This window comes from Gopherus evgoodei, chromosome 1 (genome assembly GCF_007399415.2).
Source record: "Gopherus evgoodei ecotype Sinaloan lineage chromosome 1, rGopEvg1_v1.p, whole genome shotgun sequence".
NCBI classification, from domain to species: Eukaryota; Metazoa; Chordata; order Testudines; family Testudinidae; genus Gopherus; species Gopherus evgoodei.
This window is the reverse complement of record NC_044322.1, coordinates 361,878,614-361,895,658: the sequence shown is the minus strand read 5'-3', so window position 1 is coordinate 361,895,658 and position 17,045 is coordinate 361,878,614. Positions and strand designations below refer to the sequence as shown.

Sequence of the window (17,045 nt, the reverse complement as noted above, 5' to 3'; positions counted from 1 at the left end):
ATAAAGCACTGGGTATTGCCACCTTTCCTTTCTTCAGAGCTGGGTGCCTGGCCAACAGCTGCCATTCTCCAGCCGCCGAGCTCCGAAGGCAGAATCTGTTTGGCCCACACAAGGTTGTGCTTCGGTTTATGTGGCCCTCCTATATAGCATGTCATTTTAATTGCAGAAAAATGCAAATTGAAGGGTTTTGTTTTTTAATCAGAGAATTTTGTTTTTTAATCACAGAAAAAAAGGGTCACCGGTAATAAGTGGTCTGATTTGTTACAAATGGTTGGCAAGAGATAGCATTTATTTATTTTTTGTAAACATTCCCAAATATTTTTATGGCGGACAGGATATAAACAACTACAAAGTTTAACAAGTCTCTAGAATAGCATAATCACACACAAAGAAAAAAACTTTGTAGATTATAAAACAGACAAGTCAACATCACCAATAAACAAACATATGTTGAATGATGGATGAAACAAGACATTAAATACAACTCTTAGCTGTAATGTCAGATTCCTAGATTCCAAAGGCAGAAGGGATTATTGTGATCATTTAGACTGACTTCCTCTATAACACAGGCCACAGAACTTCCTCAAAATAAATTCCTAGAGCAGATCTTTTAGAAAAATATCCAATCCCAATTTAAAAGTGATTGAGAATCCTCTGTGATCCTTGGTTAATCCTTCCATTAGTTACTCTCACTATTAAAAATTTGTACCTTATTTCCAGTCTGAAATTTGTCTAGCTTCAGCTTCCAGAATTCAGTTGCAATGCTGCAGCTGTGCCACTGTTGCACTTCAGTGTAGACACTACAGTGACAGGAAAGGGTCTCCTGTTAATCCACCTCCCTGAGAGGCTATAGCGAGCTCAATGGACGAATTATTCCGTTGACTTAGCTCTGTGTACACTGGGGTTTAGGTTGGCATAGTTATGCCAATGTAAGTTTTCAGTGTAGACAAGCCCTGTAATCAAGTGACCCCTTAACCATCTCTTTGTTAGAGTCAAGTTGCTCGTCTACTCAGATTATCATTAAGGCACATTGTCTAATCCTTTAATCATTCTCCTGGCTCTTCTCTGAACTCTCTCCAATTAATCAACATGCATCTGGAATTGTAAGCATCAGGACTGGACACAGTATTCCAGCAGCCATTACACCAGTGCCAAAACAGAGAGAAAATAATCTTTCCCAGCATCACACCAGGCGCTCATGTTCAGCTGATCATCCACTATGACCACAACATCTTTTTCCAGAGTAACTGCTTCCCAGGATACAGTCCTCCATCCTGTAAATATGACCTACATTATTTGTTCCCAGATATATACATTTACCCATATTTTTAAAAAAAAATTGTTTGCTTGCACCCAGCTTACCAAGTGATCCGGATAGCTCTGAATCAGTAACCTGTCCTGTTAATTATTTACCACTCCCCCAATTTGTGTGTCATCTGCAAATTTTAATCAGTGATGATTTTATATTTTCTTCCAGGTCATTGATAAAAATGTTAAATAGCATAGGGCCAAGAACAGATCCCTGCAGGACCCCACTGGAAACATACCTGCTTGATGATGATTCTCCATTTACAGTTACATTCCGAGACCTAAGTAAACCAGTTTTTAATCCCTTTGCTGCGTGCCATCTTTGTTTTATGTACACAGTGCGGTTGTAGCTATGTCTGTCCCAGGACTTTAGAGACACAAGGTGGGTGGGATAATATCTTTTACTGGACCAACTTCTGTTGGTGAGAGAGACAAGCTACACAGCGCTCTTCCTCAGGTCTGGGAAAGGCATTCTGAGTATTACAGCTAAATACAAGGTCAAGCAGTTAGATAGAATATAACTACTTATACTAAACTATATCTGTTTGACCTTGTATTTAGCTATAATATTCAGAATACCTTTCCCAGACCTGAGGAAGAGCATGGTGTAGCTCAAAAACGTGGCTCTCTCACCAATAGAAGTTGGTTCAATAAAAGATATTGCCTGACCCGTCTTGTCTCTAATTAGTTTTATATCATTCTAATTTTTTAATCAAAATGCGATGCAGTACCAAGTCAAATGCCTTCCAGAAGTCCAAGTATGATATTAACCGCACTATTACCTTTATCAACCAAACTTGTAATCTCATAAAAAGATGGGTGTTCTGTCTCATAGAATATCAGAGTTGGAAGGGACCTCAGGCCGCCATCTAGTCCAACCCCCTGCTCAAAGCAGGACCAATCCCCAGACAGATTTTTGCCCCAGATCCCTAAATGGCTCCCTCAAGCATTGAGCTCACAATCCTGGGTTTAACAGGACAATGCTCAAAGCACTGAGCTATCCCAAGATATCAGGTTGGTTTGACAGAATCTATTTTCCATAACCCCATGTTGATTTTCATGAATGACATTACCCTCCTTTAATTCTTTATTAATCAGGTCCCGTATCAGCTGCTCTATTTATCTTACCCATGGAGAATGTCAAGCTGGCAGGCCTATAATTAGCCAAGTATCCCTGCTCAGTCTTTCTAAAAGCTGGCACATTAGCTTTCTTGTATCTTCTGGAACTTCCCTAGTGCTCCAAAACTTATCGAAAACCAATATAATAGTCAACCAGCTCTTTTAAAAAACTCTTGGATACAAGTTATCTGGACCTGCTGATTTAAAAAGTTAAGGGTCACATCTCTCCCACCACCCAAAGGAAAGAAGAGTCCTGACTTCACTGGTGGACTCAGGGTCTGGCTACATTTGGAATTTCAAAGCGCTGCGTGAGTGTAGTCAGAGCGGCAGCGCTGGGAGAGAGCTCTCCCAGCGCTGCGTGTAAACCACATCCCTTAGGGGTGTAGCGTGCAGCGCTGGGAGCCGCGCTCCCAGCGCTGCTGCCCCGATTACACTGACGCTTTACAGCGCTGTATCTTGCAGCGCTCAGGGGGGTGTTTTTTCACACCCCAGTTGCACCGCTGTAAAGTGTGAGTGTAGCCAAGGCCTCAGGTTTCAAGTGTTTATTGTGAGATTTCTCAGCTCTTAATTGGAAGGGGGGAGATACTGAATCCATATCAAAAGGAGTTATTTGACTAAAACACTTAGACAAAGGAGGTGTTAAAAGTCCAGTTAAAAACCACTTCCTAGCTCAGATTTCACTTGCTTTCTGTTTGAGATGGCATAATCCTTCTAGTTCTCCAGCCATCTATAGTGTTACCCCAGCAGAATAGTACATACCTCACTGTGTAGTGTTATTTTAAACTAATACAGGCAGGGGGGAAAGCCGTTAAGGTATTTTTATGCCTCTTTTACAAAGGAGGAGGCTAAAACGTCTCTTTTTTCCCTTGCTGGCCACCTTTAGAGCAGCTTCAATCTTTTTGTTCAATTTGTACAGCACCTAGCACAATGGGGGGTCCAGGTCCACGACTGGGATTTCTCGGCAACATTGCAAAACAAACAATACATAATAGTAACAAACAGAAACCCAGCGTGTGCACGAACCCAGCAGCCAACGCTAGATCCGCATTTTAAGCCTTTCCTCCTGGGCCCACCTACACCTCTTGCCGTATCCTTACATGGGGGGACCAGGAGAAACGCTCCGTTCCTACACAGGCAAGAGAAAGGCCCGCAGTGCCCGGGCGCAGGGACCGCGAGCAGGGAGGGCTGCGGCCAGAAACCTGCTTCAGCCTCCCGGTTTGTTTGAGCGGCGGGAGGTTTTTAACCCTGGGCGTCCCCGCAGCGAGCGGGAGGGCGGGCGGGCTCGTGCCCTGCCGGGGGGGTCCCCCCTCGCTGGGCCGGGGACTGGGGGGTCCCTGGCCCAGAGCGGGAGGAGGACGCTGGGGTCGGCTGCACCTACCGGCTGCAGGAGGCGGCCGAGGCCGATCCCATCCCGCCCGGAGTCGCCTCTGTCTCCGCCGCGGGGGAGCGCTTGGCCCGGGCGCTGGCCCTGCTCCGTCTCCTCCTGGGGGGCTTGTCCCCGCACGGGCCGGGCCCGCTCTCCATGCCCAGGCCTGGCTCCGGGCAGCCCCGGGGGCGGAGGGGGAGGGGGAGGGGGAGGGGGAGCCGGGCCGGGCCACTGCAGCTCACGGGGTAATGGCGGCGGCGGGCCCACAGCGGTTTGAAAATGGCGGCGGCCAGCACCCGGGCCAATCAGCGCTGCCGCCGGTTGCTAGGAGACGGCGGGGCGGGGCGGCCTAGGGCCGCGGCTGAGAACGCCGCAGCGTGAGGGGGCGGAGCCAGCCGGGCTGCCCTTCTCTTCGGGGCGGGGCTCTTTGTGTTGAAATCAGGGGCAGGGCAGCTTCGTGCTGCACATGCGCTGTGAACCCTGTAGACAGGGGAGGGGACGTAGGGACAGAAAGAGGCACTTCAGGTCTCCTTGCCCCGCCCCCCCGCCCCCATTGCCTCAGCTGGCTGGTACCCATGATCCTACTGCTCCACCCCCCGGGCAGTCTCTCTGCCAAGGACTTGAGAATAGCCCTTGCTTTGGAGCCCATGAGTATGGGGGCCATGGTGGGCGGTAAGGGGCATGTAATGTGCCTGCCGTGCAGCTGGGAGCCAGCTTGGTTGGCAGACTGGTGCTAGCAGCCCTTAAGCCAGGGTACTAAAAATAAGTGAGGCTGTAAAAGCAGCAAAGAGTCCTGTAGCACCTTATAGACTAACGACGTTTTGGAGCATGAGCTGTCCTGGGTGAAGCTTTCGTCGCCGAAGTGGGTATTCACCCACGAAAGCTCATGCTCCAAAACGTCTGTTAGTCTATAAGGTGCCACAGGATTCTTTGCTGCTTTTGCAGATCCAGACTAACACGGCTACCCCTCTGATAAATGAGGCTGGTGTAGCTCCAGCTGTTCAGCCTCCTGCTCCCCAAAGCTCGAGCGCATCAGTCTCCCACTGCTACTTCTAGCACAGTAGCTCAAGCCCAGCTAGCATGTTTCTGTCCCTGGGGGCTAGGAGGCTTCCACCTAGCTGCAGTGTAAACATACCAAAAGCTCTCATTTCTTTGCACCCTGCTGCCCTAAGGAAACTAGGCTCTAGCCCTGGCATGTATGATTTTGGAAGGCCCCGCTCACATAAGGAGAAATCATCTGAGCTGCTTGTAATTGCAGTATAAGTGCTATTCCAAGTTTTGATGTGGTGAAACTAGCTGTTAGCTGAGGAAATTAAAACAATAGGGGGGAAACAGCCATTGAGGAGAGGCAGCTGCACAAAAGCAAGCCGTGATATTATCTAGTGCATGAGGATTTGAGCTACTGACTTCATACAATGCTAGAGTCTACAGGATACTAAATACGTTTAATGCCATTTCTGATTTTGTCTCTACAGATTTTTTTACCCAACCAGGCCTGCTTCCTCCCTCAGGTAAGGAAATTTTGGTTTTAGCATAGGCCCTGTCACCTAAGAAGTTTTTTTGCAGATTTATCAATGTTGCCAACTTCCACTATTTTAATCAGAAGTTTTGCTCTCTGTGACAATGCGGTTGTGGCGAGACCCAACTGAGAGTGCCAATTCAGGACAAATAGCTTAAAACAGGGCAGTTACAGCCCAAGACCAGGGTTTTTCCACCTCTAAGGCAAACCAAACCAGTCACTGGCTAACCACAAGTCACACAAGCAATTCCCTTAGCCCTGTGGTCCCCAACCTTTTTGACTGGCAGGCGCCAGCCGAAGGACCACAGCGGTGGTGGAGCACCTGCCAAAATGCCGCAGCGGTGACGCCTCTCGATGACGCCACTTGCCATCGATAAGCGACGTCATCAAGAGGCGTCCTTGCCCTCCCAGCACTGCACGTACTCCACATCCTGATGGAGTTTAGTTTGCAGCGCTGGGAGCCGCACTCCAAGCGCTGCGGCACTGTTTACACTGGCACTTTACAGCGCTGTATCTTGCAGCGCTCAGGGGGGTGTTTTTTTCACACCCCTGAGCGAGAAAGTTGCAGCACTGTAAAGCACCAGTGTAGCCAAGGCTTTAGACACCTTATATGACCCCCTTTACATAAGATTTGGTGCCACTACAGGACCTTGGTTGCAACTATGTTCTATATGGGCCCAGACTATATCAATAACGTCACACCGTCTAGCACTGAAAACTTTTAGCGTGCAACTTAGAAACTTAAAAACTGTAAACAGGAAGAAATGGGAAAACAATAAAAAAACAGCAACTAGAAGGCAAATGAAAGTTTTGCAATGATATTATGGGATCTGATGGCTATCTGTACCATTTCATGGACTTCTAGCATAATATAAAAGATCGTGGTGAAATTCAATCCACTAAAGTCTGGTCAACACTATCGAGTTAGGTTGACAAAGGAGGCTTAAGTCGGCCTAGCTGTGGAAGTGTCTACACTAAAATTTTGCTGTCTCCTCTGTAACAGCCCTGCTACGTGGACTTAACTCCACCTCCACAAGAGGCATAGAGTCACTGTCAATGTATTTAGGTTGACGCAGTGTCATTGTATTATGCTTATGTCAACAAGGAGTCCAGTGGCGCCTTAAAGACTAACAGATTTATTTGGGCATAAACTTTGGTGTGTAAAAAACCTCACTTCTTCAGATGTTTTTGTGGATACAGACTAACACGGCTACCCCCTGATACTTGACACTATGCTTATATTGACTGTTACTGGCTTTCAGAAGCCATTCCACTATGCCCCACTCAGAATACAATCAATACAAGCATTCCTAGTGAGGATGCACATTGCCAACAAAGAGCAAGCTGTAGACATGCACAAGCGATGTAAATACTGTGATGGCAGTATGCCGACATAAAGCAGGTTGACTTAATTTTGTAGTCAAAACATGCCCAAAGTCACTAAAATAAACTACATTAGTTGACACCCAGTTTTACAGGATACTGAAGCCCTGTCTAAACTACAAACGTATATCTGTATAACTACATTATTCAGCAGTGTGAGGCTACGTCTTCAGTACCCGCCGTATCAGCGGGTAGAAATCGATTTCTCAGGGATCGATATATTGCGTCTCATCTAGATGCGATATATCGATCCCCAAACGCGCTCCTGTCGACTCCAGAACTCCACCAATGTGAACGGCGGTAGCGGAGTCGACGGGGAGCCGCGGACGTCGATCCCGTGCCATGAGGACGGTAGGTAATTCGATCTAAGATACTTTGACCTCAGCTACGTTATTCACGTTATTCACGTAGCTGAAGTTGCGTATCTTAGATCGATCCCCTCCCCTAGTGTAGACCAGCCCTGAAAAATCCACAGTTCTGAGCAACACAGTTATACCAGCCTAACTCCTGGTATAGATAATGCTATGCTGATGGCAGAGCTATGATGGATTAATTACTACACTGATGGGAGAAGCTCTCCTGTCGGTGCAGTAGCATCTTCACTAAAGTGCTAGAGTGGCACAGCTGCGCCGCTGCAGCTTTTTAAGGGTTTTAAGCTTTTTAGACCTGCCCTGAGCTTCCCCAGATAGGGCATGAGGACAATGGATGTTTATTCTGTGTTAGTGATGAAGAGTTGTTGTTAGCCAGTTCTCACAACAGAAGTCAAGTTTGGCCATCTGTGCAGGTCTGCCATGGTTTTCTCGCATTCTTCTGGTACCAGCAAGTGCTTTATATGATCTAAGTAGAAGACTTTAATATGTTTCTTCCTTACACTGTCACCTCTTATTCCAAACACCTGCTATTTTGGTTGAAAGAAGCAATTTACTTTTTCAGTTTGTGCATAAGAAATAACATAAGAACATAAGAATGGCCCTACTGAGTCCGACCAAGGGTCCATCTAGCCCAGTATCCTGTCTTCCAACAGTGGCCAGTGCCAGGTGCCCCAGATGGAATGAACAGAACAGGTAATCATCAAGTGATCCATCCCCTGTCGCTAATTCCCAGCTTCTGGCAAACAGAGCTAGGGACACCCTCCCTGCCCATCCTGGCTAATAGCCATTGATGGACCTATCCTCCATGAATTTATCTAGTTCTATTTTGAAGCCTGTTATGGTCTTGGCATGACAGCCCTTAGTCTGTCACTTTCACCATTTCCCCTGCAGGGACAGTTGCTTCTATTTGGGCTGGTCTTCATGCCAGCAAAAAAAACCAGAAGATAAGAGACAGTCACTACCTTCCTCAGAGGGACAGCTGAGGACAGGGGCACTCTGGGATTAGTAAAGAAAAGTTTAACAAATTATAAAGACTGGATTGCAAGTTAATTCCATCTAAGATTGACAGCCTTAACACCACTAGCTTTCTGGCTCTCACCAGTGCTATGATGGAAGAGTCTCTTAGAAGACCTAGATGAATGTGGTCTGCTGTAAGACAGTCACCACTTCCATTTGGGAATTGTTCAACAATACTTTGATACCCAGGAAAGGTACACATACAGTATGCATCTCAGTGCTATAAGTTACTGCATGGGTTCTTTTGGTAAGTGACAAGGCTATTCAGAGGCTGCTAGAGAGCACACCACAGATGTGCAGCTGTTTTCAGAATGAAGTTAAATGTTATGTTGCAAAAGAATGGGGTACGAGGATTTCTTTGTTAGAGTTCACCGTAGGGCTAAGCAAACATAACTTTATGAGTATCTAGGCAAAAGTTCAAGGGGTACAGAAAGGCCAGATGGTATGTCATTCGGACATCTGCTACTGCCAGAGGTGGAATGAAGGGTAGGCAGGAAGAACGTATTAGATAGATCAGATTTATTGTCAGCATGAAAGTGTCCTGCAAAACCCGCATAGTCAGATTTTGAGTCTTGATGTGGTTTGAAAAGATCAGACAGATTCGGAATAGAATCAGCTTTGCTTATTTTATTGAGGTGCTGACTTGTCGTATGACAAGTTGCAGGGTTGTGGAGTATCTAGCCTTTTGTTCCCACTTTAATTGTTGGTCGGTAGGTTGCATTCATACAGCCAACATTTGATATTCTCCCTTTTCTTTATAGTTAAGGATTAACATTCATCATCATCTACTTCCTCCCCATCTGCAGAATCCAACCCAACTTCCTCATAGTCCTTCTCAAGAGCAGCCATTTCCTCCCTGGCTTCAGAGAACTCCCCCTCCTCCCCCCTTCCCCAACATACAATGCACAAAGGCCCATTTCACGTACATCAGTTCAAACCTGTGATCCAGCTGGGCCCAGGCTCCCGCAATAGCCGTGGCTGCATGGTTAAGGCACTCTGAGGGACCATCTCCAGTTCACCCAGCTGCAAGATGGGTACCTGATCCATCAGGTTAGGGCAGTCAAATGCAGTTGGACGTGATGCTGGCCACACCACTCTCTTGTGTGCAGTTGGCTATGAAACTGATGTGCCTAAACTGTCAGCCCCATGAGCCATTAGCTGAGGGGAACTGTGATTATGGTGAACAACGTCTTCTGCTTTGCTGAATTCCAAGATTTTGCCTTTGACGAGCCTCTTTCTGCCTGAAGGTGTTTCAAAGGGATCCACAAATCCTTTTGTTTCTTCTTTGCAATCAGATCCTAGGGGCTCTCACCTACTCCCATGAATTATGTACTGAAGTTCACAGCTCCACCTCTCCCTGCTCAGACCAACATATCTGTATGGATGTCTCAGACTTGTTTCTACCCATTCCCTTTTGCACCCTATGCCTTATTTCTCCACCGGGCTCCCTTCTGCCATTACTGAGAAGTTTTGAGCAGCTGTTATCTTTCAGTGTGGGAAGCATCCTCAGTCTGTCACTATCCTTGGCAACTCCATTCTGTTTGCTTTCCATCGCGGCAGCTCCAGTGCTACTCAGTTTCTGTTCTGCTGCCTGATTCAGTCTAGTCAAGTTGGACTGCAGAACATCACGATGCAGTGGTCCCTGCACCTTTGTCACTGACATGTTTGTCTCGCCTATTGAATCAAGGACAGCTACACAATAGCTATGCCAGTGACCAGCTAAAATGAGATTCAGTCATTTACACACTAGCTAATGTTTGTGTAAAACTTCTGAGGCTACGTCTACACTACAGGATAAATTCGAATTAGCTTAAACCGATTTTATAAAACAGATATTATAAAGTCAATTGTGCGCGTCCACACTAGGCACATTAATTTGGTGGTGTGCATTCATGGTCCGAGGCTAGCGTCGATTTCTGGAGCGGTGCACTGTGGGTAGCTACTGTAAAATAATGAGGCCAATAATGTCAATTTGCGTCCACACTAACCCTAATCCGATATAGTAATATCGATTTTAGCGTTACTCCTCTCGTCTTGTAGGAGTACAGAAATCGATTTAAAGAGCCCTTTAAATCGATATAAAGAGCAGTATAGTGTGGACGGGTGCAGCGTTAAATCGATTTAACGCTGTTAAAATCGGTTTAACAGCGTAGTGTAGACCAGGCCTGAGGCCATGTCTACATCTAAAATTTTGCAGCGCTGGTTGTTACAGCTGTATTAGTACAGCTGTATAGGGCCAGCGCTGCAGAGTGGCCACACTTACAGCAACCAGCGCTGCAAGTGGTGTTAGATGTGGCCACACTGCAGCGCTGTTGGGCGGCTTCAAGGGAGGTTCGGGGAACGCGAGAGCAAACCGGGAAAGGAGACCAGCTTCGCCGCGGTTTGCTCTCGCGTTCCCCGAACCACCCTGCAAACCGCAGGGAAGGAGACCTGCTTGCTCGGGGTTCCGGGAACGAGAGAGCAAACCGGGAAAGGAGACCAGCTTCGCCGCGGTTTGCTCTCGCGTTCCCCGAACCACCCTGCAAACCGCAGGGAAGGAGACCCGCTTGCTCGGGGTTCCGGGAACAAGAGAGCAAACCGGGAAAGGAGACCAGCTTCGCCGCGGTTTGCTCTCGCGTTCCCCGAACCACCCTGCAAACCGCAGGGAAGGAGACCTGCTTGCTCGGGGTTCTGGGAACGAGAGAGCAAACCGGGAAAGGAGACCAGCTTCGCCGCGGTTTGCTCTCGCGTTCCCCGAACCACCCTGCAAACCGCAGGGAAGGAAACCTGCTTGCTCGGGGTTCCGGGAACGCGAGAGCAAGCCGGGGAAGGAGACCAGCTTGATTACCAGAGGCTTCCTCCTTCCACAGAGGTCAAGAAAAGCGCTGGTAAGTGTCTACATTGGATTACCAGCGCTGGATCACCAGCGCTGGATCCTCTACACCCGAGACAAAACGGGAGTACGGCCAGTGCTGCAAACAGGGAGTTGCAGCGCTGGTGATGCCCTGCAGATGTGTACACCTTCAAAGTTGCAGCGCTGTAACTCCCTCACCAGCGCTGCAACTTTCTGATGTAGACAAGCCCTGAGAGTCTGGAGTACTTTAGGGCATTGCAATAGTCCACTCCAGTCACCACATCAACATCCAATTAAAACTAACAACGCTCCAAGGGCAAACGAAAGCTTCATAACCAAACATAAATTGAATTGTAAGCCCACCACTGTTTTACGCAGCCATTTCACAATATCCACAGAAAGCTAAAATGACATAGGCCTCTTGATTACTTAATTTCTGATTACACAGCTCATCTCTGTAGAGGAAGGGTTGGAGGGAGGAGCATAAGGACACCAGGATTTTCTGAGGTTAAGGGGAAAAATAGGCTGAATTATGGAAGGAGAGCAGGAAGGGAAGCCTGGGCTTACAGTTTATGAAGAAAACTTAAGTGCCAGTTATACCTTCATTCCTCCACCATCCCTTCCATCTGTTTTTGCATTTAAGCTGTATGCTCTTCAGGGAAGGGGCTGTCCCAGTGCCTCCACCCAAGACCCCAACTGCCCCCATGCCAGGCCACCAGCCCAACTACCCCCATGCCCAGGGCTGGACTGTGGCCCTGGCCGGCAGTGGGTCCCAGCTCCTGGCCATGGGCTGGAGCTGAACCCCAGCTGGATACAGGGCAGAGGGAGTGGGAGGGTGGGGCCTCCTGAGGGAACATGGGTGGGGCCACAGCCTGGGTCAGGGGAGGCTTAGCCTGCCCTGGCCTTTAGGTTGCCAGCTGTCCAGTTTTCAACTGGAACACCCAGTTGAAAGGGGACGCTAGCGGCTCCAGTTGGCACTGCCGACTGGGCCTTTAAAAGTCCGGTCGGCAGTGGAGTAGGGGCCCGGAGCTAAGCTCCCTGCCTGCCCTAGCTCCGTGTGGCTCCCGGAAGCGGCTTCCAGGTCCCTGCAGCCCCTAGCCGCATTGGTGGCCAGGGAGGTTCTCCCCCCAAGAACTGGCTCCGCAGCTCCATTGGCTGAGAACCATGACCGATGGGAGCTGCGAGGGCAGCGCGTGGAGTCTCCTTGGCCGCCCATGCATCTAGGGGCTGCAGGGACCTGGCAGCTGCTTCCTGGGAACCATGGTAAGCACCGCCAGGATCCCACACCGCCTCTTGCACCCCACCCCTCTGCCCCAGCCAGGGAGGCCCCTCCTGCACCCCAAATCCCTCATCCCAGGCCCCACCCCTGAGCTCACATCCCCAGCTGGAGCCCACACCCCCTCCTGTACCTCAACCCTCTGTCCCAGCCCAGAACCCTCTCCCGCACCCTGAATCCCTCATTTCTGGCCCCACCCAGAGCCTACACCCACAGTTCATACCCCCCCGCATCTCAACCCCCTGCCCCAGCCCAGAGCCTTCACCTCCCGCCAGAGCCCTCACCCTCCGTGCCTCAGCACCCTGCCTCAGCCCTGTGAAAGTGACTGAGGGTGGGGAAGAATGAGCAATGGGAGAGGAGGGGGAGAAAATGGAGCGATCCGGGGAGGGGCCTTGGAAAAGGGGTGGGATGGGACGGGACCTTGGGGCAGGGGGTTTCGGTTTTGTGTGATTACAAAGTTGGCAACCCTACAGGCCTTTGATACCCGCCGCCCATGAGGCAGGGAAAGACTTCATGTATCTTTGGAAAACATATAGTACTTTGGCATACTACCCTATAATAGACTGATAGGAGAGAAATACTGCAGCTCCTCCTGCCCCCTTCACTTGTAGAAGAAATCAGGTTCTCCACTTGCCATTTTATGTGTGCTCTCACTAACGGGATGGAGGATTTCCTTCCCAATGGTGGAGTGGTCCCTCCCATAGTTGTTGGCAGCATCCTCCTTGCAAATGATGAACTGCTCAGGGTGGAACAGTGAGCAATAGATCTCGGATCAAATCTCTTCTGCAAAGCTGTAAAGGCAATTTAATTATTCTAACCCAGAGATCCTGAACTGTGGCCCATGGACACAGTGCAGGGCTCTGCTTACTGTCAGCCATTACCCAGAGGTATCTGCAGCAGTGAAAAACTTGGATAAGAGCCTGGAAGCCTATAGAAGCATTTACAAGGGAACCCTGGCTGCCTCTGTGCAGAACAGCTAGTAGCAGTCCCTGAGGTTAGATCCTATCAGCCAACAGCAGCCAGGGATGGCATGGTATTTGCTAGGGGTATTTTTTTACCAGGCAAAAATCTTGGTTTTTACTGCCTTAGGAAAAGCTAGGTAGTCCCACTTGAAGACATTTTCTATTTTAAAAACGGTTTCGTGAATGTATGCTACATTCATTAGTTTCAGTTACATATTCAAGATGTGGTTACGTAAGGCAGTAGATCTTTAGATTTAGGACTGTACAAACAAAAAGGAAACCTGCAGTGGGCATATTATGCAGTTATAATATCGAACAACAGAATGACTACACATTTTGGTTAGGTATTTTCTAAAGGAAGTTATACATGTCATGATGACTCATTTCAGTTTTCAACATTACGTAAACAAAACTCAAAAGCATTTGATTTATGAAAGCATAGCTACTGACTTCCTTTTTTCCCGGAGGGTGCTCGACCCCCACTCTGCCCCAGACCCTGCCCCCACTCCACTCCTTCCCATCCCTCCCCCTCCCCCTCCCCCTTCCTGCCCCCACTCCGCCCCTTCCCACCTCCACTCCTCTCCCTCCCCTCCAGCACTTCCTGCATGCCGCTGAACAGCTGATTGCAGAGGGCTGGAGACACTGTGGGTGGGGAGGAGCTGATCAGCAGGGCTCACTGGCAGCCTGGGGGAGGAAGGGAAGGAGCTGATCTGCAGGGCTGTGAGTGGGAATTGAGCACCCACTTTTTTTTCCTGTGGGTGCTCCAGCCCTAGAGCACCCACAAAGTCGGCGCCTATGTATGGAAGTGCCAATACTGCAGAACTGTAGGCGTGAAGCATTAAGCAAATCAGAAGTAATCAGAGTTGCAGACTACCAGTCCAGGTCCACTTGGTCCTGTAGCAGTCTGTAGCAGAAGACCAACTGGATAGACAGAGCCTATTCCTCAGCTTTGAATGGAGATATCCAAGTTTAAAGAGATTTGTTCTATACTTGCTGGATACTGATGCAGTTATTTTCCCCAGTTTCCTGGCTTATACCAGTATTCGCTAGCCCCCTGTCCTAAACTAGTTTTTTTCCCTGGGAAATTGCCAACTCTCGCAGCAGAAGGAAATTGCTACCCAGGTCAGGGTCAGGAGGAAAAAGTTAGGACCCATGTAGCACATCCTGGGGAGAAGAAACCAAACACAGCAGAGAAGCATGTTCAGTGGGAGAAGACAACCAGAAAGGAGTGGGATGGGACCAGCTGGCCATGGGAAAGAGGATTAAGCAGACTGCTCTTAACTCCATTTCTCCCCGCACACTTGGTGTGTTTTAAACGGATCATGGTTATGACATTAGATTTTGTGGTTTAAGATACTGTCCTATGAGTTTTCCATGTAACTAGTTGCTGTAACGGTCACGAAGAACCTGCCTTACACTAGGTGGGAGAGTAAGTAGTCCACTCAGTTGCAATAGGGAAGGGAGTGTGATGGTGTGGGACTCACCGCAGCAGCGCCTCCTGCTGGTGTCTCGGAGAATTAGCTTCCAGCCTCTGGAGCGCCCTCTGTCGGTCAGTGTCTCACTACTACTGGGCCCCCCATGTCCCTCCCAGACCCTGGTGCCCCTTTCCACTGGGGTGCTGCCCCCTGGCAGTAACCCCACAGTCTCTGGGTCTCCCCGCTTCCAGGGGAACCCCCACCCCCTATTCCCACTTCACCTCAGTATATGGCTACTGCCCAGTCCCCATCTAGCCCCCGTTCACTGGGGCAAACTGCAGTATATAAGCCACTCATCACAGGCCAGGGGGGTTTGGACCTGCTGCCTCTGCTTAACCTTGGGCTGCCCCCTGCAACTCCAGTATCTATTTGGCCTTAGACTAGGCTGGCAGCTGGGGGGGGGGTTCAAACCGGAGCTCCCCAGCCCCTCTGGCCTTCCCCCAGCCCTTCTCCACCTCAGGTACCTTGGTACACTCCCCAGCAGCCAGGTCCCTCCCTCTCCAAAGGCAAGAGAGTGACTGTCTGCTCCTAGCCCACTGTCCTCTTATAAGAGCCAGCTGGCCCCTGATTGGGGCATGGCCACAGCTGAGGCTGCTTCCCTCCAGCCACAGCCCTCTCCTGGGCTGTTTTAAGCCCTTTATGACAGAAGCAGGTGACCACTCCACTACAGGAGCCATCAGAACCTCGGCCAACGCATGGACCACACTTCGGAAGAGGTTGAGTGCCCCTGTTTTGAGCCATGTGACGAGTCTATAAAGCTTGTTTTGTACCTGGAGAAGTGGTTCCAACTGATGAATGACCCTGTTTACATGTGGCAGAACAGAAAGGGCAATTCTGCCCTGCCCCCAGCCTGTCATAAAGAGGATCAAACTATCCTGGCAGAGTTTCTATAGAGGCAATTTTCTTACCAATGGCTGGTGGTCCCAGGTCTATGAACACTGCCCTAGGCACGTGCTTTCCAGATCCAGTCTCACTGAAGAAGGTCCCAAAGGAAGAGTCAGGTTGTTCAGTTGCTTTATTACTAGGAATGCTGCCATCTGGCTGAATCCCATGCTCTAGACAGTACCGTTCCCAACAAGCATTGCCCATCTGGACTCCAGCTTGGCCAATAGGGACAGAAATACACTCCTTCTGGATTGGAGAAGGAAAGAGTGAGACAGTCTCCACAATCTTGTCATTGTTTTAGCTTCCTGTAATTATCTCCTGGCACCTTTTCAATGGTGCCACAGTTTGTGGCTCACTTTTAGAGTAAGCAAGCCACACCTTCCAGATCTGCAGCACTGGCAGGAGTCAGATGTACGTTAGGGTAGATGTTATGCTGGTTTTCCCTATCCATACTCGCCGCTATGCCATTGCAGGTCAGGCCTGAGGCATCACACCCCAACAATTCTAGTCCTCATTCTTTTAAACCTAGGCTAAAACCAAGCAATCAGGCAGTGTAATTATGTGGACCAATGTTGAACCGGAAAGACACCACTTCTCATTTAACCGAGTACTTGAGCAAAAGCCTTGTCATTAATGCATGAAGAGCTCCTGACAGGGAAGCAAAGTCCACTTCTCCCACATGGGCTCGTGTATGTACTGTGAAGACATGCGCTCTCCAGCACCAACAACTGTTACTTGTGCAAACTTATTTTCCCCTGCTAGTCTGGTGTTACTAGGTCATGGCATTTTAATAAGCTTTTAGGATATAGAACCTTTAATCCGAGGCTCATAGACATTAAATTCATAACACATATAAAGATAGGGACAGCGATCCCTTTATGAGGGTCAGGAAGCAGGAACTAAAGAAGCTGTGGCTTGGCCAAGGCCATCTATCAAGTCAGGGGTATAGTTACAAGTAGTATGGAGGATCCTTTATGCTGTGTGCCATTCTTCAGCCACGAGATCACTCTAGCCAGTCAGACAAGTGACTGAGTTACAGACCTGAAGCGTTAGTTATTGTGTGAAGAGCATTATGCACATAACTGCAGACTTTGAGATCTTAACACTGACATTAATTACAAGCGTACAGTCGCAGCTTCAGCCACTGCAGAGATGTGTAAAAGAGGAAGGGTTTGTACAGGGCTACATAAGTCCCATGTGGCAATATAAGGGGTCACCTAGTACAAATGCTGTAGGAAAGTTGCCAAAAAAGACAGTTTCACCCCATTTTCATATGCTTACAGCTTTCTTTAAAAGGAAAAAGTATTGTAGATTGAGGTTTCCCCAATGCTTGGTCTCTGTGCAAAGAGAAAGGATTTTGCTCAAAGGAGAACTTTCAGCCAGTTGACTCCCTCAATTTGAAAGAAAAGTATTAAGAACCAAGCTGGCATGTAGAAGGACATGCTGTTCAATGAGGACTAGGTCCATGGTCATTTATTAGAAATTGGCTGGATTATACAGTTGACTAGAATCAATTCATCGGGACCGTATA

The 17,045-nt window shown here is 48.7% G+C and overlaps 1 protein-coding gene and 1 pseudogene across 1 annotated transcript in view; both read right to left on the bottom strand.

Annotated features, from left to right (window-relative positions):
* Positions 1 to 3,886, bottom strand: part of NET1 (neuroepithelial cell transforming 1) — an 86,084-nt gene extending 82,198 nt beyond the window's left edge. Inside the window, exon 1 of the mRNA XM_030576853.1 lies at positions 3,806 to 3,886. Within this exon, the coding sequence (XP_030432713.1) occupies positions 3,806 to 3,837 (32 nt within the window). The 5' untranslated portion in view covers positions 3,838 to 3,886. The remainder of the gene's footprint in view (positions 1 to 3,805) is intronic.
* Positions 3,887 to 8,851: 4,965 nt separating this feature from the next.
* LOC115645314 lies at positions 8,852 to 15,965 on the bottom strand (annotated as a pseudogene).
* Between the last annotated feature and the right edge of the window lie 1,080 nt (positions 15,966 to 17,045).